At 36.0% G+C, this 27,098-nt stretch overlaps 3 protein-coding genes across 3 annotated transcripts; 2 read left to right on the forward strand and 1 right to left on the reverse strand.

The window, feature by feature from the left end:
- Positions 1-3,047: 3,047 nt before the first annotated feature.
- On the forward strand, positions 3,048-6,513 carry LOC111406078. The gene is made up of 6 exons (XM_023035276.1): positions 3,048-3,576; positions 3,656-3,737; positions 5,426-5,517; positions 5,645-5,704; positions 5,800-5,818; positions 5,983-6,513. The coding sequence occupies exons 1-6, from the start codon at positions 3,503-3,505 to the stop codon at positions 6,115-6,117; spliced, it is 462 nt and encodes a 153-aa protein (XP_022891044.1). The 5' UTR covers positions 3,048-3,502; the 3' UTR covers positions 6,118-6,513.
- A 1,300-nt stretch (positions 6,514-7,813) lies between these two features.
- LOC111406079 lies at positions 7,814-10,845 on the reverse strand. The gene is made up of 3 exons (XM_023035277.1): positions 10,516-10,845; positions 10,227-10,348; positions 7,814-8,210 (listed from the first exon to the last, which is right to left on the reverse strand). Exons 1-3 carry the CDS (start codon positions 10,772-10,774, stop codon positions 8,046-8,048), a joined length of 546 nt encoding a protein of 181 aa, XP_022891045.1. The 5' UTR covers positions 10,775-10,845; the 3' UTR covers positions 7,814-8,045.
- A 7,708-nt stretch (positions 10,846-18,553) lies between these two features.
- Positions 18,554-19,992, forward strand: LOC111406773. The gene is made up of 3 exons (XM_023036150.1): positions 18,554-18,996; positions 19,096-19,493; positions 19,907-19,992. The coding sequence occupies exons 1-3, from the start codon at positions 18,554-18,556 to the stop codon at positions 19,990-19,992; spliced, it is 927 nt and encodes a 308-aa protein (XP_022891918.1).
- The last annotated feature ends 7,106 nt before the right edge of the window (positions 19,993-27,098 follow it).

Genomic DNA, 27,098 nt, shown 5'->3' on the forward strand with positions numbered 1-27,098 from the left:
TTGAAAAAGAACATAATATAATATTGTGGTGTACTTATCACCAATATTAATCCTCATTTTCTCAACCTTTCCCTTCATTTATTTCACAGTAATTAAAACTAGAAGATTGGTGAAGAACACCATCCCATAATAAATTGAATGTTTGTTACAAATAATTAATATGTCTGAAATGATCATTTAAAGCTGTCAGTAATTTGTTTGTGTTACCATTTTAATTCAAAATATGAATTTTTAATGTATTCACAATTTCATTTTTTAATCTTGGAAGTCTATTTTAGAAAACTTTTAAGTGGAAATTAAGAGAGTTTATCTACAACAACCTTATGAAAAAAATAAATTTATTAAAATCCTGTAAAAAATGCAATATAACAATAAAAACTTCTTTGTTGATTAAGAACAACTTTCAAAAATTCATATACTTCATGGACAAAAATTCACAAAAATTGACGCACCTACATATACACAAATTCATTTACGGTCTATCTATATACATGCAATTCGTGGTAATTAGTGGTGCAGCCTGTGTATAGCACATATGATGAATGCATGCAATTCATGAAATTATGGTGAGTATATATACGCGCAAATTCATAAATTCATTTAATAATTAAAAATCATAATCTTACATATTTGTTTTAAAATCATAACAAATTTGTTTAACTCAACAAAAAAAATCAGATTCTTAATTTTCAAACTTGAAAAATAAATTGAAAATATAAATTAATTTACCGCGAGGGAAAATATTATTTTGTCGTCGTGGAAAAAGGCAAAAGCTGTTGGAAAAACTATGAACAATGAGATGTTGAAAGAGAAAGAAAGAAATTAGGCTTTATATTTATGGTGTAACAATAGTTTATTTAATTAAAAAGTACATTAAAATTTTAATTATGTAATTTTATTTAAGGATATTTTAGTAAATAAAAAAATTGTGGTGCACTTAGAATATAATTACCCCCTTTGGATATTCATCATCATCTGGTCTCGAACTTCTTCTACCACTATTATCAAATATTCAAATATATGGGTTAATTATGTTAAGAAAAAAGCCTTCGCGCCAGAAAAAGGATGACAGAGGCTTTGACCGTCTCTCACAAGCATCGGGCCCCACATGAACAAACAATTGGAAGAAAAAAGTGGCTCCACCTCTTATTGTGATGGTCGGTCAGGGCTTTGGTCAGTTTTTTCTAGTAGTGTAGCTTGATTGTTATATTAATAGTAACTAAAGTTTTAAGTAATAATTATTCAAGTTTCTAGTAGTCACGCTAATTGTCATTCGGACAAAATCATCAGCTCTTGACGTATCTTGGCTGCTACTCTTTCAGCTGAAGGAGCTTGAGGCATGCTTTTCTTGATTCTCAATGGATTCTTTCTATCAATTTTCTTTCGAAATCTCAATTTGTACACGTAACAACACATTCTCCTTCGTTAACATTTTCAAGCTTCCTGCCATTTCTTGAATTATCTTCGCATTGGATATCTACTTTCTTACGCAATGTTGCTGAGCGAGGGAAATGTCGAGACGTGATTTTGTCGGTGTTTCTTCTCGCTACTATTTAGGATTAGCATCGCTATCTATAGGATTTTCACTGCTATATACCCTTCAACTTCAACTTCTAGTGATAGCTTTCCTACTACTTCATTCATTTTTTTATTTTATTATTATTATTATTATTATTATTATTTTTTTTTTTTTTTTTTGTGGACCTAACAAATCTCCTAGTTGTAATAGAGTTTCATGGTATACTTTGTTTAGGATTTCTCATAAACGGTACCAATTTGTTGATAGTAAAAACTGGATCAACAAATCCTCTCACCTAATTATGATTTTCACCTTCTAAATTCTCTGATTTTGAAGCTCAAATAGGAGCAAGGGGGAAAATGACTATTTGAGAGGGACTGTTTGAATTGCATGATTTTCTGTTTGAAGAAAGGGATTATTGATTCAGAAATTTAAGAATGCATTATAAGTAAAACTTTCTTAACTAACTAATCAGTTTTCTTTATCTCAATGCTTTAGTATAAGACAGTTATTTGATTTAGAAAATAAAATTAGGAGACTTGCTACACGTAGAGTTACTTTGACAACAACAATGACAGTCCTCTAACATTAAGGGTGGAGCATTTTAATTGCAGGACCAACGTCCTGTGAGCGTCCTGCTGTAAATATGTACAGGAAAACTGGTCAACATTGTGAAAACTGGAAAATAAAATTAGTCATCCATCACCATATCTAAATGTATAAATATTTTGTCTTCTGCAGCCACTAGACTTCTTAAGATTGAATTCCAAGACCCAAATTCATGCACTGTGTCAACTTGCAATGATCTAAACGGTTAATACTGAAACACATTTCTTTTCAACACCTGAATATATCTATATATACTTGCTACATTCCTGAAATATAAAGACTAAATTCATTCAACTTGTATCACATTTTTTAGAAACTAAAACACATATCTGGCTAATTTTATCAAACTCAGTCACAAGTTCTTTTTAGTAATCATTAGTGTCCCGGAATTTATCATCATTTTTTCCTTGACTGCCTAACTATTGAGGCAGCAACCCGACGTGTCAAGGACCGCAGCTTTACTTAGCCCCTTGACACTATCGCAGCCGCAGTTTGCCCAACTTCGGCCGCACATTGTAAATATTACTTCAAGTTTGAGTTGTAATTTTCGTTTCATTGTAATAGTTATTTTAATTGTAAAATAGCTCTGATATTGGTAAAAGATTAGTATGATTCCTCGTCTTTTAAACGTCTACTCCCGTCACTTGGGTTTTTGTTCAGAATGCTATTATAGGGGGTATTAGTCATTCAAAAATCTTTCAAGCTCACTGGTGTCCGCCCCCTGCACCAGCATTTGTAATTTTCTGCTTTCATCAATTGTAATGTTCAGTTTTCAGCAATCAATGTTCAATTTACTTTCAATGTATTCAAATTCTCAATTGTAAGCTTTCTACAAAATTGCAATCAAATTTTCTTTCGTCCCGACGCGACCGAGAAAAGGCGGAAGGTAGTCTAGCGGAGCAGACTACTGCCGCACATGTGCCTTTGCCGTTTTCTCGGTCAATGTCCTCACAGTATCCCTGAGCAAAGTATGTGTAGCATATGTCAGAAGGTGTTGCGTTCAATTTATTTAACATGTTTGGAGGAGACTTATTTTATTTGCCCTTTAGGTAAGTCATAGAGATACTTGTAGTAAATTTAAGGTTTTGAAAACCTTAGGTTTGCTGCTTAGTACGATCCTCTAGGAGATGATGTTGAACTTTCAGTTACAAATATTTTCATTCTTGTACTGATCTCAAAGTATAAAAGGAAAAGGAAATTGAAATGATTGCATGGATGGAGATACAAAACTGTCTTTTCCTGTGAGATTAATGCTAAGAAAGGAAAGGTTTTTTATCGTACCATTCACTCTGCGAATGCAACTTCAATTTTTAATCAGAAGTTCCACTTATTTGTCTGTGGATAAGCTACTTATGTTCTGTATCTTAGCGTGTAATGATTTCAACTTACAGTGGACCCTGTGTATCATATAGGCTGCGCAAACGAGCTATTCACAACGACATGTCCAGGTAATTGAAGTTTTCTCTTCTCGTTAAGCTTTCAATACACATCTCTAGGTTTTATAAACATTTCTGGTGCTCGCCACAGGTATGTCTGCTGTGCTGGTTATATGTCCTGCAGTGGACGGTGTGGAGAAAGCCGGTGCCCCAAATTTTGCCTTGCCACAGAGGTAAATAAGATGTTGATTTTGATGGTGACCGTTCTTTTTGGAGTCATTGTTTTTCTTGTACTACTACTGAGTTATATTGATATTATTATTTTTTAAACTAATGCTGCTTGATTTCAAGAGAAGCTTTTTTGTGAAATGGTAAATGTTGAATTCATTAAAGCATGGAATAAATTGTCAAAAAAACTTGCGTTGGACAGTTCATATTAATTTGGCCTCTGTTTGTGGTCCTTTCTTTTTCTTTTTTTTTTCTCTGTAGAATATTTATATCATATGATTTAGGGAAAGTGTGAAGATATATGCAGTTAGAAATTTATTATCTTTCGACCTTGTGTAGAAGTAACTTATTAAAATGTATTGTTTCATTAATGTCAGCAGGAAGTTTTCTGTAATTGGAAGTAAATTCTAATGATTGTCACTTCATAAATCAAATGTAGGCTATAATTGTTTGTTCCTTTCAGAGTGTTGACTAGTCTTTTTGCTATAGCAGCATAATGTGTTGCAGTTGCTGGTTCATGCAATTTATTTTTTTTTTAACATAATTTTGAACTCCACACAGTATTCTTTGAGTCAAAAAGTACATAATGCTTTGAGGGTGGAACGAGGTTATATGGCATGATATGAAGTATTGATCACAATATCAAGAACGCAAGAATTTAATTTGGTAGAAGAATTGGAGATTTTATTTAACTATAACAGAGAGAGAAATTATAATAATATAGTGTTCCTACACAATTCTAACTTGCAATGATGAAATAACTTGTAAAGAAGAGTCTACTTATTATAAGGGTACATGTCAAACTTTAATGATAGCTTTAAAAATGGAAGTTAGGTCAAAAAACGCGTGGAATAAACAAACAAGGAAAAACCTGGACTGTCGGAGCTCTAGCGCCAGGTGGGCAGTAGGTGGGTGGCAGGTCTCTGGCTCTCTGCTGAAAACTTTGTCCCGACGCTCAAATGTCTACATAGTGGCTCTCTGGTGCTGTCAGTCCCTTTTTCCTCCTTGGATCTTATTTAGAAGTCTTCAAGGCCCAACGCAACAAACCACGCGTGTCCTAATCAGATTTGGGTCACACAACCCAACATAATGTATAATGACTGAACAGAGGACCATGGTTTGATAAATCCTCCCTCGAAAATCAGAGGAATTAGTTTTTTTTTTTCACAATCAGGTTCAAATTGCAAATGGTGTTCCGTTCTAGCCTTTCTGGAATGATGCTGGATTATTTTTTCCTTGCAACAAACATGAGAGAAGAAGCAAAGTTTACTGAAAAGCCCATTCTGGCGTTACTAATTTGTATACAAATATGAGCCATCTAAAGAAAACACCGTGACTTTCAAAGTAAACTAGTGAGGAATGAGTCTGGTTTAAGTGGACATGCTCACAATCTTCCAATGAAATAATTTTGCATGTGGACCATAGTTTTATCCTACTTTTTAACTACATATTCCACCCCCCCACCCCCCACCCCCATCCCAAAAAAAATTAATAATAATAAATAAATAAATCATTTTTATCAAAATCACTTCAAAAAAATAAAAATCAAATAAGGACTTCCTATGTTTCTTCAGACGTTTCTATAAATTGTATGTAGATTAGACTAACATCTTTCTATTCTCCTTTTGTTTTTGATTTTTCCATTCCTTTGCTTGCTAATTTCGCCTTCCCACGTGAAAAATTGAAATCTCAGGTCTTCTTGTGCTTTGGGAATTCAGTTGCCTCAACCCGATTTTTATTGCGAGATGAATTCAACATACAGACAACACAATGCGACAATTGCATGTAAGTATTTTTTGAAGTGCCTGTATCTAATTCAATTGATTTTGTTTGTTTCAAATATCAAGGGTTTCATGTTCTGTCTCCAACAAGTTGCTTGCATTTTTTCCATTGTCGCAATGATTGTTGGAAGTGAAGAAATTTCAGAGGCTTCTCATATACTGTCTTCCTTAGCTGACATGGTCTATTGCATGTAAGAAACTTTACTTTCCCTCGTCATTCCGCAAATACCTATTGATGTATCTAAAAATTTCCTCCTCGTATCATTCTGCTATTTTGGTTTTGCAGGGTTTGTACTTGTATGCAGGTAAGCTAGAATTTATCAATTTGAACTTCGAAAAGCAAATTTTCTAAAGTTCGGATAAAATGGCGCTAATGTTATCATTCAAGATTATATACCGATCTCTTGTTTTATTATCTATTCTCCAATTCATCGTTTTTGTATGATTTCTCTTTTTGTCTGTACTTCAGACACAACACAAGATCGAAATGGACAAACGGGATGGTATATTTGGCCCACAGCCAATGACAGTGCCTCCTGCCCAGCAAATGTCACGCCTTGATCAGCCATATGCCCCCACCGCTGGATATCCTCCACCTTCATAGGGGCAATCTTATTATCGGCCACCTCCACAGGCTCAAGGTTGTCCTCCCCAAGCTTCAGGGTACCCTTCTGCTGGCTACCTCCCTGTTGGTTACCCTCAGAAGTGATCTTTCTTGAGTTTGATGTGAAAATTGCTCTTAGTGTGCACCATTTGATAGCCGTAGCTGGCATTTTTTCTGTTTGAGATTGTGAGTACATGATGAGAGTTGTGATATGATGGCTTGTTTGTGAAGTTCCTCCATGCATATGTTCTTGAAGTTTTAATGTGTATTTGTCCATTTTTATACCTAAATTCCTGGTTCAACTTATGGTATTGAGTCGACATTCGTGTACTCTACAGACGGCAAAAGTTTGGATATTGTTCACTTATGCGTAATGAAGCTTTTCATTTTCTTCATATATTTCTCTACATGTTCGACATGTACTCTTATTATACTTTTAACCATTGAATCTGACTTAGAATACAATTTTTTTTTTTTCATATAAGCATCTCCACGAAAACAAAGAAAAATAGTCTTGTTTGGGATTGCTTTTCAAGCCCCAGTTTTGTTTGTCGAAAATATTTTAGATATTTGGTAAACTTTAAAAAAAAAAAATTAAGAAAAGATTGTGGAAGTGGAAGAATTCATACCATCCGTTAGCAGATTTTAGAAAATAGTAGCTAATTAAAAGTCTGATTGGAATGAATCCCTTTGAAGATACAACTTACCAAATAAGCCAATCGTGTCTAACTTCAAAAAAATTATTAAATAAGTCCAAGTTAGAGCAGCATATTGTTGAAAATTCAGAAAAAGAGGAGCAAATTAATGCGCTTTGGAACATACAAGGCTTGGGTTTTGCTTTTAACAAGATTGAAATCAACTTTTAATGGTATTTAATTTTTGAGTTATTAGTAACTATTTTCTTGATTTTCATAGTCAAAATACGTTTATCAATGTAGTAAGGTTGCTGAAGCTATTCTTGACCATCGAATCACTCGGGCTTCTAGAAAAGATCATCAGGAGTACTTGGTCAAATGGATGGGATGCAGCAGCGAGGAGAATACTTGGGAAAGAGAAAAAGATCTCGGGGCCTTCAAATCATTAATTGAAGAGTATCATGCATTGATGGCACCGAGGACGTCGCCAAAACAAATGGGGGAGAATGTCAAGGACCGCAGCTTTACTTAGCCCCTTGACAATATCGCAGCCGCAGTTTGCCCAACTTCGGCCGCACATTGTAAATATTACTTCAAGTTTGAGTTGTAATTTTCGTTTCATTGTAATAGTTATTTTAATTGTAAAATAGCTCTGATATTGGTAAAAGATTAGTATGATTCCTCGTCTTTTAAACGTCTACTCCCGTCACTTGAGTTTTTGTTCAGAATGCTATTATAGGGGGTATTAGTCATTCAAAAATCTTTCAAGCTCACTGGTGTCCGCCCCCTGCACCAGCATTTGTAATTTTCTGCTTTCATCAATTGTAATGTTCAGTTTTCAGCAATCAATGTTCAATTTACTTTCAATGTATTCAAATTCTCAATTGTAAGCTTTCTACAAAATTGCAATCAAATTTTCTTTCGTCCCGACGCGACCGAGAAAAGGCGGAAGGTAGTCTAGCGGAGCAGACTACTGCCGCACGGTGTCCCTTTCTGTGCCAAGAAGAAAGGTACCCCGTGAAACGACGTCTATTTAAGCATCAACGTCGACTGACTGAATGTATATGGATGGAATTAGGGATGTTCGATTACACACTTAAATCTAAAGATAATGCTTATTGCAGGAGGCTTATATCAATGCGATAGAAAAATGGTTGCTTTCAACATGACCTATATTTTGGCTTCAGCAGAACATGTAACATGATCCATGATTCCAAGAAAGGCTGAAACAAAATAGTGGATCCAGAAGTTGACTAAAAGAAAACTAGAATGAAATTGCTATTGAGTAATATATCAAACCATAGCTTCCTTTTTTTTTTCTTCAAGCTGCTGCAGTTCAACTAATCGTTGAGCCCACGCTCTTTCCCTTGCAACTGCAGCCATCTTTCGCTCCACCCTCTGCATGTTTTTCTTCCGTTTGGCCTCTTGAAATTGAGCTTTACGCTTCTTTTTTTCAGACTGCACAAGAGCAAAACAAGTCATCATTAATAGCAAAGTATATATTGTTAAGAGATAACAAAATTAATCACCCTAAGGAAATGAGTACAAAGAAGTTCTAGAATCGTTTAATGCCACCCCAAACCAGGAAAAAAATAAAATAAAATAAAATAAAAACTCAAAGATGGGAAATTGGGAATGTTAAGTAGCTGCCTGAAGTTACCATTACAAGTAAAGGATAAAACAGAATAATGAGAAATCCTTCATCTGGGTAAGCATGAAACATTTAACAAGAGCAGAGTCGCAGACAGGATTTAATAACATTTCTTTACTGTCAGTTCTCTACTAAAAGTGCTGTTGAGAACCAATCTGCACCAGAAACCTTGACTGGCTACTTGTCAGATTTCAAGCCATTGTTTAACAAGAGCAGAGTCGCAGACAGGATTTAATAACATTTCTTTACTGTCAGTTCTCTACTAAAAGTGCTGTTGAGAACCAATCTGCACCAGAAACCTTGACTGGCTACTTGTCAGATTTCAAGCCAACAAAGGCTAAAATAAAACTACCTCTTTCCATAGTTGAGAGACCTAATTCAAGTTGGATAACTCTCAAATAGCTTATTACCTTTATAGGCACATTAACAAATAATTAAATCTTTCTTAAATGAATATTTTTTAGTATTTCCAAAGACTAAGTTTTTTATACACAACTATTACATATCATATAATCATCCCTCCCCAAGAAAAAACCCATCTGATAGCAGCAGCAGAGACCCATCTGCAATAACATTTCCCTAATCCATCTACTTCAACCATTACCACAAATGGGACTGCCACCTTCAAACCCATAAGCAAGTAGAAACACAAACCATTCACCGCTGCCACCATCTCCAAAACCTTAAACCCACAGCCAATGGACCGTTCCAAGATATTAAGGTTGTATTTTGTTTTACTATTTCCAAGTTGTTTCTAATTTTAATTTTGTAAAACACACAAAACTTGTTCAATCTGTTATTTTTGAGAATACAATTTAGAAAACAAGGTTAAACTTATAACATTAAACTCAAAACATCATTTAAATGAAAAGAGAGAAAAAAAAAAGATTAATCTACATAATTATTTTTATTTTTTTATTTCCTATGCTTTGTAATCATGTGATTCAATTTTACTTTTATAGGGAGAATAGATAAAATTCATCAACTTAAAAATTTATATGTTAACTATTAGCATAAAATTGTTTTATTTTACAAAATGATAAATTAAACGCATTTTTAGCAATCTTAAAACAAATTCTCAAAAGATAAAAATAAAGTCAAATTGAAAACTGAAACCAAACCAAACTGACCCTAAACTACAATAGCCATCCCTAACACTGCTTTCTTAACACTAAATAAAAGGGGGAAAATGATGGGAAACATTGATTAATGAGACTACATTTGAAAATTTCTTAGTTCGTAAGTCACTCTGCTTCAGATTCTAGAAGGAATTCAATCAACATTCTAATTTGCTACCCTGCTTCCTTTAGTTTAGGAACTGCTTGGTTAGTTGTTATAGCTCTTGCCTATATATATGTAACGCATGAATGAAAAGCAGGGAAAAATTTATTCAATTAACTGGGGTTTTTCTTTCACCCAAAGAAAGAACTATATTTTCAATACTTTTGGCTCTGACTGGGACCCATCATCATCTTAAAGATATCTAAGATTTTAAAGGCTGGAAAGTTCATTCCAGTATCTTGTTCTAATCTGCAAAACTGCAATATGATTTCCCAGAACCAAAGGATGTCATTGGTAAAGCAGAAAGTTAACTACCACCACTACTAAGTACATACCAACTATTGAGACACAAATCCAACTTCAAACATTTGCATTTCATCAACCGCAACTCGCAATATAAGTAATAGTTATTGAACTATTTGCTAAAAAACTTGGTAACTATCGCATTTTTAACATCGACGTGAAAACAATAGGGAAAAAAGAACCAATTCTTAGATATAACAACAAAAGTGAAGCGAAGAGAAAACTAGAAATGCACATACCAATATAAAAGCACGATGCTGTTTGATTCGCTTCTTCTCATTCCTTCGCTTGACACTTCCTTCATTGGGCTGATTAGGAAGTATCGGTTGACCCGGCAAATATTTCACCCACGCATATGGCCCTAAAATTTTTCCACAGCAACAATATTAGTTGCATTTTACTTTAATTCCTCTAGCCAAACAATTCTAATTTGTTTATGTTAAAGAAAAGGCATCTGAGTAATATATGTCGCTTATTTTTTTAACCTTATAAATCCTAAATATGAATATTGTAAAATGAGATGGTGACCTGGGGGTCTTAAGCTGGCTCTTTTCCGTCGAGGCTTGTCACTTGGGCGGCGTTTTGGATAGCGACTGTCAGTTAGGCTATGGAAGGCAGAGGACGGTGGAATCCAAGGAAGATTGCAGCCGAAGGAGCCAAAGAGGTAGCGGTGCTGCCGTAGTGGAGACGGAGAGGTTGTTGCAGGGAAGAAATGAGATGCAGTTGGGGTTGACAGAAGGGATCCGCATACCGGTCGGATTATGGATCTCAAAGCTCGGAAACCCATTGCGTCGCACCAAGTATGTGAGCTGTGAAGGGAAATGGCTTTGGCTCACAAATGAAAAATAGAAGAGAAAAACATAACGACGTCGTTATATTCTAGACTTGCCCTCATTCAGTTTGTTTCATGTCTAGGCTAATGGGCCTGGCCCAACGATTTTTTTGCTAGACATTCAATCGGGCCTGGCCTAGCAATTTTTATGCTAGATATACAGTCTAAGGAAATTACACAATCACCCAACATTTAGGGGTCAAGTTAAAAATTAGGTAAATACGCCCCGTTTGCACCTATTATTTCGAATTATAATAGGTGAAATAGTATTTGTTAGAAGAATGAGTGACTAAAAATAAAAAGAAAGAAAAAGAAAGAGAAAACAGAAAGAAAAAGAAAGAAAAAGAAAGCCAAATAAATGTGGAAATAATTTTCTTTAATTTCGACTTTTCTTTCAGTTAGCTTTTCAATTCGAATTTACATTTTATAGGGACTAAAAATACAAATAAGAATGAAAATTTTTCTTCCACATATGGGCCTACAAATAGGTCAATATTTTTTGTCAGTAAAAGACATATCTTACTCATCAAATTTTTTTATCGAAAAAAATATAAATTTTTGTGGGCACAAATCTTCCTATTATTGAAAATTTTAATGCAAATTATATCCCTATGAAAACTTCATATTTGTCGGGAAAAGTGAATTCCACCTACAAATATTAATTTATCTCCCGAAAAATTGTGAGGAAAGTATAAAATTCTTGTAGTGTAGAAAACAAACAAGGGTTATCTTAAGGGTAGTGGTGGATCCAAGAATTGCTGTCAGCTAGAGCGACCATTGACCGTTGACCTTCAACAGTTGCAATAGCGAGATCGTTTATTACAATGTAATTAAAAAATATTAAAAATTCTTCAATCAATCGTGACATTTTTTGTAACTGTAGACTGATTGTGATTTTATTGTAAAATATTGAGGATTAATTCGGTCATTTAAATATTGTAGACAAATTTTATGTGTCTTGTTATCAACAAATATGAATAACTCCTATTTAAATCATTATTTAATATAGGGGTATATTAAAAATGTAAGAAAATTTATATTTTTAATTATATTAGTTATAGTTCCTCTTAATCTGTATAAAAATATAACGAGTCTATCTTTGTAGGATGAAGGGAATTGTAAAATTTTTAAGAGCATGTTTGAGGCCCATTTATCAGTTAAAATTGTATATTGTAATGGTAGATTAATGAAGAATATGTGATTAAAAAAATTAGAAAATTTTCGCATTTGTATATAATATTATTTTATTGAAAAATAAGCGATTAAAAAGAGAGAGAGAGAGAGAGAATTATATTTTGGAAATAAAGTGGATCAAACAAGCCCTAAGTCAAAGTTAATAAATACAAAGTACCATGCTATATGTACATAAAGGTTGACACGGTGATTTACACCCATATGAGTTTGACAGATCTTGGTATATTTATGTCGACAACACGTTTTCCAATCAACTATCATATTTTTGATATATAGGGGTATCAAGGTGTAAAGTCCCGAAAAACAAAATAATAATATACCACAAAAAATAGTGAATTAAATTAAATCAAAATCCCTGTTGCTCTTCAAAACAAACATTTCATCCGTCTATTGTCTGCTATTAAAATCTTGTCTGTTTATAAACCACAAATCAACATATAAAATTCACAGAACTTCCTAAATCACCAAATTCAATTCAATATTGCTATGTGTCGAACGTACAAGTTGGGCCAGAACAGTTTGTGTGGGCTATTGCTGAAGTTGGTTAAGGGCTGGGCTTATAAGCCAAAACCCAGTTGCAGGTGTATCTATTTAATTTCTGTTTTCTTTGTATACGACTTAGTCCAAGTCGTGGAGTAGTGGTCTAAAGAGTAGTTATTTAATTCTTTTTGTTGTCAGCTCTTAGTGGAGCATTAGGAGTTCGTGTATGAACGTGTCCGAGCTTATATCTGTTGACACCAAAATATTCTGTCTTTTACATTTGGAGGTCAGGCTCCCTCGAAGAAGCCATTCAAAGTGTGAAAAAGTGATTTAGCTACTTTGGCACATAGCAAATATAAATAAATTTTATCTGTAAAAATTGTAAATCACCAACTCAATATATGTAAATCACAATACAACAATCTGTAAATCATCAATCAAACTCAAAAATTAAAAAAAAAATAATAATAATAAATAAAAATAGGTACGAACTTGGCTGGACCACTTGAGGCTGGCGGAGCCAGCAGGCAATGGGCAGATGATTCACGTACTGGCAGGCGACGCCGTGGCGGGCTCTTCACATTTAACGTACGTTTCGAACTGGGTAAAAAGGGGCGAGAAGAAGTATAATTCAGAAAAAGGGTTTAGGGAATGATAGAATTGGAAATGGGATTAGGGCCAACGTTTTGTCATCGAGTATCAGAGTATGGGCTAATGGTAAATCAGTGAATGGGCCTATTAAATTGTACACACTTTTCTGCCTTACTAAGTTGCTAGGCTTATTTATTGAGCACGTTTTGTAAAGGAAAAAATAAAATAAAAAGGCAAAAAAAATAATTTACCTGCGGAGCGGCGGCCACCCTAGCTGGTTCTGCTAGTGCATAAGGGGTATACAATTTGAGCAATGGATGTATACAATGGTGTACACATAGCATTACACCCCTTCATATGGAGGGAGACCCACATATAATAAAATATTTGTAGACGCTCCTCCATGTGAGAGGAGTGTAGATCATTGTATACACTATAAGGTGTACACATAGTAATATCCCATACAATTTAAACAAATGACGCCTCAATTCTATTGACTACAAGTACATTGTTCAAGTATGAAGTATTTATATTTCAGTTTGTTTCGCTTTTTGTGCAATTAAATAAAAATCGAAACAAAGTTTGAACTTTTCATAAGTTGAAAAGAGAGAGAAGTCTGACATATTAACAAGAAGAGAATGAAATATAACAATAAAAAAATAAATATCGTCAACTCACTGAATAATGTAGTTGCCTGCACACCTTGTATTGTAGAAGAAAAATCGAAAATGGAAATCAATTAATTTGCTCTAATTACGGAATCTCGCCTCGCACATCCTCACAATCCAGGCCTTAGATCTTGATTCAATTTGGTACTGGAAGCCTCTAAAAATGAATTGAAATGGAGAGGCCCTAATTTGCCCCTTGGGTTGCTAGGCTTTTAATAAACAGATTTAACCCCCGTTTGATCTCCATTCTATCCAAATTTTATAGATTGGAATATTGTTTTTTTGATAAATGTATGGTTCAAAAAGAATGAAAAGTTTCTGTTTTGCGTGTAATATTATTTTATGGAAGATTGTATGGTTGAAAATAAGAGAGAGAAAAAGAATGAGAAGGAGAATGGGGGCCAAACAGGGGCTTAGTTTTTGCCCAAATTAGAAATCTAATGGCCTTCTTCAATCATCTTCTTCTTCTTCTTCTTTTTTTTTTTTTTTTTTTTTTTTTTTCCCTAGTTATGCATGTTATTTTGATTATAATTCATTTAATTAAGATGAATTAATTTTTTTTTTTAAATATTTTTACTTACGTGAAGAGGGTAAAGAGGATATGGGAAGTACCACTTCGTATGTGAGAACTTAACATTGTCGCATTAAGTCTATGTAAATTCTATTTTAATGAAAGTTTTCAACAGTTTATAGAAGTTTTAATTGAAAGTATATACATGTCTAAAATTGAAAGTATATAAAAGAAAAACTGATAAGAAATAATTCAAAATTTGAACTCCTAAAATTCCTGTTTTATCCTTACAAATTTTGACTCCTAGAAGATATAGCACATGATAACCAACTACGCTACTTAAATGCCGCAATTGAAATTACATTGCTAGTAGTTAGAGTTCCAAATTTTGTTAACGATTTTTTTTTTTATTAAAGGATAATGATTAAAAATTCCTGCCTCCTCAACATTATCAAAAATAAAATTGTAATTATTATACTTTTACGGTTTTTTTCTCTGTTTTGAAACGACCATTCCATTTTCACCTACAAGGTGATTTCCCTTAGCAGTAATTTCCTTTCTATGCTCTTCTTTTTTCCTCTGATTTTCTAGGCTATAGTAAACTGCAATAGAATAAGGTCGATCATACACATCCGAAGGAATAGAAAAAGCTCAAGACACTCATTTTCATCCACATAAGACTTCTAAAAGAATGTTTTAATAGAAGAGTACAATTATACAATATAATCACATACAATACACTATTGCTTTGTGATGGAAATATAGAAGTGATGGAGAAGAAACAAAAAGAAAATCACAAGAAAATATTGCAACAAGATGAACAAAACTAGAAAAATTGTAATAACAAATGTGAAGGCTCGAACGCAGGATGCTGTCCTCAAAAGTTATTTGCCCTTTCTCCTGTATTTTCGAGATGTTTAAAAGTATTTCAGCAAATATTTTAAAGGATTGTAAAGAATTTCACCAAAACATAAAGTAAAATGTGAAATTCTTCAAAACTTGAAAAACACGAAAATATGAATGTAAACCGGGATTTTATTGTTTTTAGAACAAAGTATGGATTGTGAGATGTTTTTCTAACATCATTCCCTCAAACATGGCTCTCATATATATAGCCATCAACCAGAAGTACAAAATAGTACTAAAAAATCAAATGAAAAGTCACCACTTTCAAATTTGCAACGACCACAGCTTGTTTAGTGCATGCTTTCAAACTTTGGGTTGCCTAAAACTTTTTTGGGTTGAAGCTGTTACCACAGCTTGTTTTCTGATCAACCGCTCACTCTCAACTGTCATTGGGAAAAAGACGCCAGAAGAGGTATGGTCTAGTAAACCTTCTTATTATACTAATTTGAAGATTTTTAGGTGTCCTGTTTATGTTCATGCAGATAATGAGAAGTTAGAGCCTAGGACTAGAAAGTGTCTTTTTTAGGAACAAATCAAGTGTGAATGAATATAAATTGTGGTGCCCTGAGATAAGAAAAGTGATGATTAGTAGAAATATAGTATTTGATGAACTTGTTATGATTCATGGTTCACCTTGTGTGGATTCTGATAAAATAGAGGAACGGAATCATTCAACTCAGGTGGAATTGAAAATTGGTCCAGGTGAACAATGAAAGGCTTCAGAACAGTGAAGCTCAAAATTGATAGACAGTAATACTTCACCTACTTTGCCTACACCACCAGCAACATCACAGTATTCTATTGCTAACGATTAACGTCACAGACAGTGGCTGAAAAAATTGATTCCATTGAGGAGCTTGCTACATATACGTAGGCAGTCAGTTGCAGTGATTCTAGCAGATGATTAATTGCTATACATGAGGAGCTGGAGTCATTAAAAAAAAATTGTACTTGGGACTTGGTGAAATTACCGAAGGATAAAATGGTAGTTTGCTGCAAATGGGTATTCAAATGGAAATAATGAATATCAGGGACTGAAAATGGAAACAAATGATACAATGTAGCCCAATATTTTGTAGAACGATGCTTTGTTTGTTGTTTATTGCCCCTATGCCATTATATTTTATCTTAGGGGAATTTACAAAATTGTCACCAAAAATGAAAGTTAAAAAAAAATTGTCATTTTCATTTTTTGTGAGCAAAAATATCACATTTTTGGGGTGCAAAGTCCAAATTACCCTTAATCACACATTTCTAATAGCATTAAATGCTTGATGTAAAGGAAAAGCATTGACTTGATGTAATCATTTAATTTATATATAGAAAACATGGGTAAATGTATATTTTATTGATTAATATGAATTTTTGTTAATAAAAAATTACCAAATAAATTAGAAAACGAAACATAAACAAGAAACCCTACCTCTTTTCCATCTTCTTCATTTTCATTGATCAAGAAGACATTTGTGTTGCATTCTACATCCACTTTGAGATGTTAGCAATTACAAATTATTTTATTTTACTTTTATAGTTTTGTATTTGTACATATTAAATACAACATGGGCATATTTATTTGAAATTAATTTGAAAGTATTATGCATTCATTTGTTTGATTTTTTTGAATCCTTAATAAAATGCCATTATCACCATTGAGTAATTTCTTCCATTACCACCATTAAGGTCTTTTTAATGACAAGGCCAATATGCCATTTTCATTTTGTCATTTGGTAGGTGAATAATAATAGCCACACTTAATATGATGTGTTGAAGAAACCTCAGAAATTCACTGCCGTCTGCTTCCCGACATTCTCGACAGTTAAACTGTCGAGTTCGACATTTACAAATCGTCGGGTTAGATGTTTGAGATGTCGAACCTGACATTTCGAAACTGCCTAGTTATACAATTTTACTTTCAATTTGGATACTTCAAAACGATACGAACCCTTGATTTGAACTTTTGTTATTGTACTGATTTACGTATTATAAAGTGTGAGTTTAATGCTATTAAATGCCAACATATTGATTCCGAATTGTTACCATTGCAATCCCAACATTTCAGGTATGAATAATCATTTGAGATTCGTCATGTCGCATGGGGGAAATTTTGTTCATGCGGATGACGAATGGAAGTGGAGAGGGGACAAAACTAATTCCATTCTGGTGCCAACAAGTATTATCGTAGCCGAACTTATGTTAAGGTTGAAGGAGAAACTTGGTATTCTTGATCTCCGCGCTAAAATTGAATTGAAGTTCAAAGTCCCTAACTTGAATATACCTCCGGCTGAAATATGCGACAATGAAGACTTAAATTGGTACGTATCAGTGCATAAGGAAAGTGCTATATGCGTTACTGTTTTGGAATCTGATCTCCCAAGTGTTGACATGGGAAGGGATGCAAATTTTCAAGATCCTTCGTTTGCCGCGGTAGATGTTCTGCAAAACGTGGAACATGATTTGGTGAATCGAATGTATACTGTCTCAAACAATAATGCACTTGAAACACATGAGTATGATAACGGGACTGCACCATTAGATGAGAACTTGGATAACCCATCACCTAGTTTAGAGGCTGCTAATTTTGTTGACGTCGAGGACGAGTACTCTTTGTCACATTCCAACGATTCGGATGGATATGAATTTATGAGAACTGTGACTACATCCGATCTTGCCGAAAAGGAAATATTCTTCAGCAAGAAAGAGTTGTACTTGAAAATTCGTGCACTTGCTTTGAAAAACAAGTTCCAATTTCGGGTGAGCAGGTCAAGTATGAAGATGTTAACCGTTGTATGCACTGGCAGCAGTTGCAAGTGGATGTTACGTGCTTCTACTGTGAAGCAGTCTGCAATCTTTGTGATTTGTAAATTCAATAATGTGCACACATGTTCCATCGATTTTCGCAGTAATGCGTATCGACATGTGACGAGTGTTGTAATTGCCGAGCATATTTTGAAAAAATTGGATAATTCGAACCGATCGTATGATCTGAACACTATTGCACATGACATGGAACGTGAGCTCGGTGTCCAAATAAGTTACAGCAAGGCACGTAGGGGGAAGGTGGCCGTTTTACATATGCTGCATGGGACACTGGAGGACAGTTTTCAGAAACTATCTTCATACTGTCACGTACTAGGTGAGAATAACTTGAGGACGGTAACCCACATCGAACATGATTCGCGCGATATATTTCATTACTTCTTCCTAGCTTTTGGTGCAAGCATTCGTGGTTACATGCAGTACTTGAGGCCCGTTGTTTACGTTGACGGTAGTCATTTGAAAGGTCCATACAAGGGTACACTTTTACTGGCAACTGCCCAAGATGCCAACAAACAGATTTATCCCTTAGCGTGGGGGATTGTGGATTCCGAAACTAACCAATCTTAGATGTGGTTTATGTCTAACTTGAAAGATCTTATAGGAGACTCAGATGAACTTGTATTTGTTTCGGACAGGAAAAGAAGTATCGAAAGAACTATTACTCACTTATTTCCTTTGTCTCGTCATTGTTGTTGTATGTGGCATGTGGAGAAGAACCTAATTCAGCGGCACTTTAATGCAAGTTCAATATTCCTGTTCAAACGAGCTGCTACAACTTATCAGGTCGAAGAGTTCGAACGACTAATGGGACAGACTCGCAGGGTCAGTGAAAGATGTTACAGGTATTTGGAGAAAGCTGATTTTTCATTCTGGTCACGAGCACTATTCGTGGGCGACCGATACAACATTATGACAAACAACAACGCGGAATCATTGAACTCAATGCTGAGACATGCTCGTTCGTTGCCAATCACGTGTTTGGTCGAGCACATTCGTAAAACAATGCAGAGGTGGTTTTACGAACGTCGAAGCAATGCAACCGCATGCAGTACTATATTATCGTCGACGATGGAGAACTAGTTACAAACAACTTTTGAAGCTGGTACTAGGCTTCGAGCCCATGAGTTGACAAATAGCTTGACCCAGGTTAGAATATCCAACGATACGGAGATAGTGGACTTCTCCGATAACACGTGCACATGTCATGAGTTTCAACTAAATCGTATGCCATGTGCTCATACAACTCGTGGTGCTACCCTGAGTGGTGAGTCATTATACGATCTATGCTCTTCGTACTATACATCGGAATACTGGACTAGTGCCTATATGGAAGTCATATATCCCGTTACACAGGAAGTGGATTGGATTGTTCCAAATGAAATCCTAGGCACTCATATTTTGCCACCGACTGTACGTCGTCCTCCAGGTAGACCACCGACGCGACATAAGCGAGCTAGATACGAGTCCACTACCCAACTAAGGAAATGCACTCGATGTGGGAGATTTGGTCATAACCGGACCACATGTTCGAACCCTATTGTATCACAAGCCACTTGAAGAAGCGTGATGTATAAAAGTGGTTGTCAAATGTAATCCCCAAAAAACTTAATTTAAATAAGCATTGTACATTCCCAACTTATTTTATAAATCTATTATTATTATCGTATGCCAATGCAAATTTGGTCGTTATGTTCCGCAAGCAAAGTACCGATTATTACCGTTCCATTATCACAAATGAGATGAATACCTTTTTCTTACTATAAACTTAGCCGATCATAGAAGTTTCATTACCTTCGACTGACAGTTTGTCGAAATGAAAATTGATTTTCATGAGACCATACTGAACAAACAAAACACCAACATTACGTCTTGACAGTTCATATGTCGTTCCTGACAGATAATCTCTGTAATTCTCGACAGTTGGGAACAACAGCGGCTTGAAAACCTACACTACTGCGGTTGCCTATTATGGAGATGCAGTTTCTGCACGTATCCAGAGAACGTGACCAAAATCATCCATACCACAAAATAATAAACATATTTTCCTACAAAAGGGCCATTTATTGCACAGTTGCACTGCTTTTGACAATTTAAGAAGCTTCCCCACTTTCTCCATCAGACTCGTCTGAGCTAATGACAATTACTTCTGGAGGTGGAACATGAGCCACCCACTCATTCGAGTCGGACGGTGACTCGACCGGACCCCTGACCTCGAAGACTTGATCTAGAACGCTGTTCGGTGACTTAGAATCTGCAATTGACACTTCATCGAACTTGGCACCATGCTGTTCAACTCTTACATCCTCATCGTCTGACAACAAAATGATGGGAAATTTAGCGGATGAACCCAATATTGGCTGATGCATATTGGAGTTGAATGTTTCATTGCTAGAGGTGGATGAACCCATTATCTCGTATCAACTACCTGTTTCAAAATAGAAGTCTCGCAACAGCTTTAATGACATCTGAAATGTAATTTGATAGACAATGCTTGTAATGCATTCATTATGTAAGTATAAATGTATTGGAAATACTTGTTACTTGCAAAAAATCAGAAACGTATAATATCTATAATAGCATGTTACACTAAGACACTTGTATTGGACAATCCCACCATTTTCAATTTTTGAAAAGCAAGGAACTTATAAAATTTAATGGCCCGCCTAGTTGAACTGTCGGGCCCGATAGATGTTTTATTCCTTCTCAACAGTTGACAAAAACGTGCATTGCAGTAAAGATCATATAATTTCGAATTTTGTAAACTGCAAAATAAATGAAGAAGAATAAATAGAAGTAGCTCTTTCTTACCACAATGCTGTTCAACTACGTTGAAAGTGTCACAATGATTCGTAGGTAAGTTCAAAGTGGCACAATACCTTGGCTACAAAATTGCTTGTAAGCAACAATGGTCTCCTGACATTTATAATCATCCTGAAAGGAGGAAGTAATTACTTCATTTATCTACCCAACCACCAAATTCAATCTCTAAATAAATTTGAAAAGCAATTGGTGTGATGGTTGATATAATAAGTATACCTTTATCCCCCATTGTACCATCATTACTATGACATTGGCAAAGACTAGAATACTTCAATGATGTGTAAAATTCATGTTATCTAGTTTCTTACAACAAATTACTTCTCATTTGCCAGCTTCTTAGTTGCACCATGGTTGTAATGGTACAGTTTCTCACGAAACACACTCATCATGTTAACCCACATAATAACATACGAAGGACTAGAGAATATACATAAACTCATTTGTCAATTAGTTGTACCATAGAAGTCATGACTTTGGCACTTTTAATGGGTCCTCATCTTAATCCAATCTATAGTTTACTAAGGCACTACGACATTTAAGCCCGCTATTTACTCGTAAATAGATATTCGTATAACATACACATACATAATTTTTTGTGTAATACAATGTACGAGCATTGACAAAAATTGAATGAAGCACTTAGTGCCGTAAGTACGATTGACATAACATAATAAAGCCGGATAACTAATACAAGTTGTAACACCATAATAATTTCAGCAATGGTAAACGGTGACAAGGCATTCACCACGGGAATTTGCAAAATGTGACGAATGCGTCTAAGTGTCACCAGGCTTGCCAACTACCCTGACTGATATGTAAATCACAAAAATGAATGAAAAAGGCACCAATATAAAGTGAATTAACAAACATCCTTCACCACGTAAATTACATCAAAAAAAGACAAAAGCATGCTGAACCCCATCATCGTGCTATGTTTGGCAATTTATCTACAGTTACTTATGCTTTTGCTTTGCGCTCCCCCTCGTGTACGGAGTCTTGGTAGCAGGTGCCGGACGTCGCATTCGTGCCGATCGCCGTCTCTTTGTCGTAACTTCCCGTCCTGGTCGGGTTACATTGGCGGGAACTGGGAAAGTTGCAATGTAAGCAAATGAAACGAAAAATAAATTCAATTGTCAAAAATTAAGGCAATACCTTGCACTTCATCCACTGCAGCGAGCACTAGCACGGGGTCATTGTCGGGGCATGGCTCAATGTGTACTGTGTCTGTCGAAAAGAACAATGAAATATTTTCAGTGTATAACTTACATCTACGAATTTTCAAATTATGCCAAGTACATGAAACAACAATCTACAAGTTTTCCTCAAAAATGACCCACATACCTTGCAGATTTATGGTTCCAGTAGGCAGCATGTCCTGTTCTTTGTCACGGTCGCCAGGCGATGGGTGGTGGGCCCCTTCGACTACAACAAATGAACAATTGTAAACTAATTGAATGCCTGAAATAATATTTGTTCAAATCGTGAAAAATAATGCAATACCTTGCACTTCTTCGATTGTAGAGGGCTCTGGCACGGGGTGATCCTCCGGGCATGGCTAAATGTGTGCTATGTCTATTCAGAACAACAACGAAACAGCGAATGGAAAGTGAATTTTAACAATTTTCAAAACTTCCGAAACATATGAAATGATAATTAATCAATTTGCTCAAAAGTAACTGACGTACCTTGCAGACTTTCGGTTCTAGTGGCTAGTGGCATATCCTGCTCGTCCAGGCATGGCTCCATGTGTTCTTCATTAATGCACATACCATCCTCCTCTTGCCTGTCAATTCCCATGTCTTCGTTAATACCGTCAGGCGATGGGTGGTGGCCTGCAAAGCCTCCGTAGTCTACAATGAATGAACAATTGTCATACAGAACATGTCAGTGAGCAGGGATAAAGTGAACATTGTCATAAAGAACTGTAGTACGCATGTGGTGAAGTACCTGATTGTCTGGGCTCGGGGTCCACATCAGTCGCACATGCAGTGGTTGTAGAGCCGGATGCGGGACAATGGTGGATATGAAGTCCTTCAATTTTTTAAATTCATCGGACAGGTGCTACATGATTTCGAGCTTCACAGTGCGAAGCTACATTTCGAACAGAATTCTTTGATCTAGCAACATGCCCTGAACATCGTCTGCTGTGAGGCTTGATCCAGCCGTTACAGTTGGTCGGACATGAGAGGTGGACGGTGCCTGCATGGGAGAAGTAGCTCCTTGCAGGTGGGGGGTAGAAAAAGTCCCCGTCTGTCCACTTCGTCGAACTTGATCACCGTCACTATCCCCACCGTCATGCTCCTCCGAGTCCTCATCTTCGTCCTCTCCATTCTCATCGGCTCCTGACTCCTCCTCCTTGCCACTGGTCTCCCCACCGTCATGGGCCTCTTCAGAAGTCTCATCCTCGGGAGTGCCTATACGCTCTGCTTGGAACTGCGGAACAACACTGTCCCTGGCAAGGTCATCCAACGCAGGGACAGGATGATCATTAAGCAGCACAAGAGTTGCGATATGAGGTTGCCCACGCTTAGTGTCGCGTACACATGTAGCTACAACATGAACATATTCGTTACGAAATAACCACATGCTACAATGACGAATGGAAGGTATGAGAACGTAAAAGTAACATAATTTTTTACTTGTACATTCTTGAAGAAAGCATCGTACGTACGCTGCTGCGGCTGTTTTGTTGATGTCCAGCCGAGAAGCCGTGGGGAACGTTCCCCAAGACGCTGACTGAAGCGATCACCAATTTCAGGCACCGCCTCGAACGCCCATATCTGTTACAATAAAAAAGGAATGTGAGTTCAGAACGAAACCAACCACGAATAGTAATGGCAACGGGGCGGGTTCAAGGCAGGCACCCCCACTCCGCCTCGCCCCGCCCCATTTGGCAAAAATCCCGCCCCGTCCCGTGCCCCACCCCGCCTTAGACGGGGCGGGACGGGGCAACTTTTTGCCCCGTTTGATTTTTTTATTATTTTTATTTTTATTATTTACATTTTGAAAGTTTCGAATTATGTTATTATTAGATAATAAAATACAAATTTAAAATGAATTTTTAACGGATGAATTGTTTTGAAATAAAATTATTTTTAATTTTTTTTTTTTACTTTTTCTTCACGGGGCGGGTTTTGGGCGGGGCATCCTCGCCCCACCCCGCCTCATGCCCCGTCACGGGGCGACCATTTACGCCCCGCCCCACCCCACGCCCCGCCACGGGGAGGGTTTTTTTGCCCCATTCGGGGCGGGGCGGGGTAAATTGCCATCATTAACCACGAAATACATTTGCATTGAAATAATGAGTAGGTAAAATAAAAATACCTGTATGGCAATGGGAAAGCCGTGGACCGTGTAGCTAACCGCCTTCTCATTCTTCTTCGTCGCATCCAAAAATTTTCTTGCCCAACGGCCCCGAAAGCCCTTTATCAGCTGTCCATACGAGATTCTACCCCAAGGATACGAAAAGAACAAGTCGACGATCATCGACGATCGACAACGTCTCCATATCAATACCAACGTTGTTATCCGGAGCATTGAAGACTCATTCGATGATCAAAGCGAGGCCAAGCTTGTACCGATTGGCTCGAGACGTTCACGATCGAAGAAATGTTTGCTCGAGTTGGGCGCACGAAATCTTGTCCACATGTTTAAAGTATGTCCTTTAGTCTCCTCTTGTCAAGAACTCGGTCCATGACATTGTCATCTGGGAGAAGACCACACCTTAATCCAATCACAAGGGCATACTCTTGAATTTCGAACCTAGCGAGGTGGCCTTGCAAATTAAACCATAGTTCGTGCCGCTTATTTATTTGTATGCAGCAGAATACGAGTTGTTGGATTAATTGGGCAGAGAACTGGAGATCTGAAACCTCGGACAAGAACCCAGGCATGAGTTGCGAAACTCTGCCCGCTGTCACTCGTTAAAATGTTCCACGACCGTTTTTATATACCGCAGATTGTTTCTCTGCGATACATGGCCCCGCAAGCGTGCATTCTCTGGAACAAGAGGCTCGAAATCCATGTCTACAAAGACAAAATAAGAAATAAATGCGTCGGACTAGAATATAAACTTCCTACCAACATAGAACCAAAAACCACAAGTATGTTGTGAAGTGTCTTTCAACAGTTCCTCCCGTATGCAACGAGTGCTACCCACAAGGTCAATGTGTGCAAGTGAAACTAAGGTTATGACACAAGTAACAGAAATATTGAAACAGAAGATATGCACACATCAAACATGATTTCCACCAAATGCATATGAGTACCAACCATAGTACTTCAATAAAATAGCCCCAATTCAGCCCACTGAACTTCAGAAATTGTTGCATGCAAAAAAGAAAAGGAATACTGATATTTGAACGCATATTACATAGAAATATCATTTTCTACTGTAGGCAGGGCTAGGCAGGCAGGAACTGAACTGTCGGTCCCGACATTTTATCCATCGATGGTTCATCTGTCGAGAATTACAGAGGATAACTGTCGGGAACGATAGTTGAGAAACAACTATGGATAGATGAACTGTCGGGAAATTTAGTTTTGAATATGTTCCTTGTTATTAACATATTTTGATCATACAAAACAAAAAATAACTGCAACTGCAAAGAAAAGACCAATGTTTGAACCAATGGAATTAGTTGTTTACGGTTAATATGTAGAAATTTAAAACCCTGTGCTTGTCCTATTTACACACTATAACCTCCCTCAAACTTGCTGAAGTTGCATATGTTTCCTTAAAAACCCATACAATTTGTAATGCATATTTCTAAACCACAAGCTTATTCCACATTAAATCTAACAAGCAAATTATTTTATTGTACAAAATTAGTAAGAAAGGTTGCTGGTCAATAAAGTACTTGTTACTAACCCAAAACATAATTGTTCCCTACTGGAACAATTGGAGATTCATATTTCCAAGGTTAAAGAAGAAGTTTTTAGTAGAAAAGATATACTTGAAAAACTTGAAAAATGGTTGGCTGCTTGTGAAGAGGAGTGCTGACTGGAGGAGTACAATAGCGTGGGTTATATGTTGCTCAAGTGAAATGACTTGTACTACTGTTTTTATCTGTTTTCATCTCTCTTACTCACTATCTAAAATGATCCTAATTTAAGATGGCAATCGTTATAATGTTGGGAGAGGTACCCATCTTATGCTAAAGCGTGCTGAGAAAGCTTGAGCTCTTATTAGCAAAATTTCAGGTACATATCTCACTTTTTAATATAATTGTGGTGAGGTGGGAAATATGTTTAATGTGTTGGGGGAGCCATATGTTCTATATGGTATTTAATGGTATATGAGTAGCTTTGCCAATTGCCTCAGGTTTATTAAATTTCTAATTCTGAGACACCCAAATAACCAATAAAACAATGCCAGGTTCTAGAGATTGGCAATCTCCTTTACTTAGACTCCGGATGTTAAATTTAGTAATATGGCGCGAGGAGTTAATTTGATTTCTTTGAAACAGAGGGTCAATGAATAGTAGAGCATCTGCTTTTAGAATAAATATTTGTTGATGTCATTAAGTTTCTCTCTCATCAGAATATCATGGAGGTAAGATCACAGGTTAACGTGTATGATGAACGCGAGAAAATAATTTCTTTTTTATTTTGAGATTCAGGGAAAGATAACCTTTGATAGTTTATTTGGTATTCTTATGGAGCAACATCACTTTTCTTTCATTTCTGTATGTGTTTGAATTGATGAACTTAGTGACTTTGGTTTGGTTGGTTTCATAGGGATGGTGGAAATATTGAAATCTAAATTGAAAGCTTGGGAAAAAGAAAGAGGTTTTCAGTTCTTGTATAATGGTGTAAGCATTTCTCTTGCTAGAAGTACCTTACTTGACAAACTGATCTCATTAGGAAGATTTCATCTTAAAAGAGCAAACTTATTAAGAGAAATAGTATAAGCCCTTATATGTTGGTTTATATTTGTATGTTTGTTCGATATGAAATTTTATTCCTCGCCATGTCTTGTAAGATGATAGCTCTTTTGAGGAACCTAATCTTGAAATTCATGTACTTGTTTGGATCTTAATCAAATGGATCTTAATCAAATTGAATTGTTTGTTGGAACTTAATTGGCTCTGATACGATATGAATCCCTTTCGGTATAGATTTAAATCAGATTTTTAGTAATGTCGATAAAAGTTGATGAAATATGTGGTTGAAAAGTTGTAGGCTCAATGAAATGTATAGTTAAAATTAATTGTTAATTTTGACTTGAGATTAAAATCAAATTTTTATTTGTACGAAAAAGGTGTTAAGATTTGAGGTTCAATCTTAAAAT

Source organism: Olea europaea, chromosome 12, assembly GCF_002742605.1.
Source record: "Olea europaea var. sylvestris chromosome 12, O_europaea_v1, whole genome shotgun sequence".
Taxonomy (NCBI): domain Eukaryota; kingdom Viridiplantae; phylum Streptophyta; class Magnoliopsida; order Lamiales; family Oleaceae; genus Olea; species Olea europaea.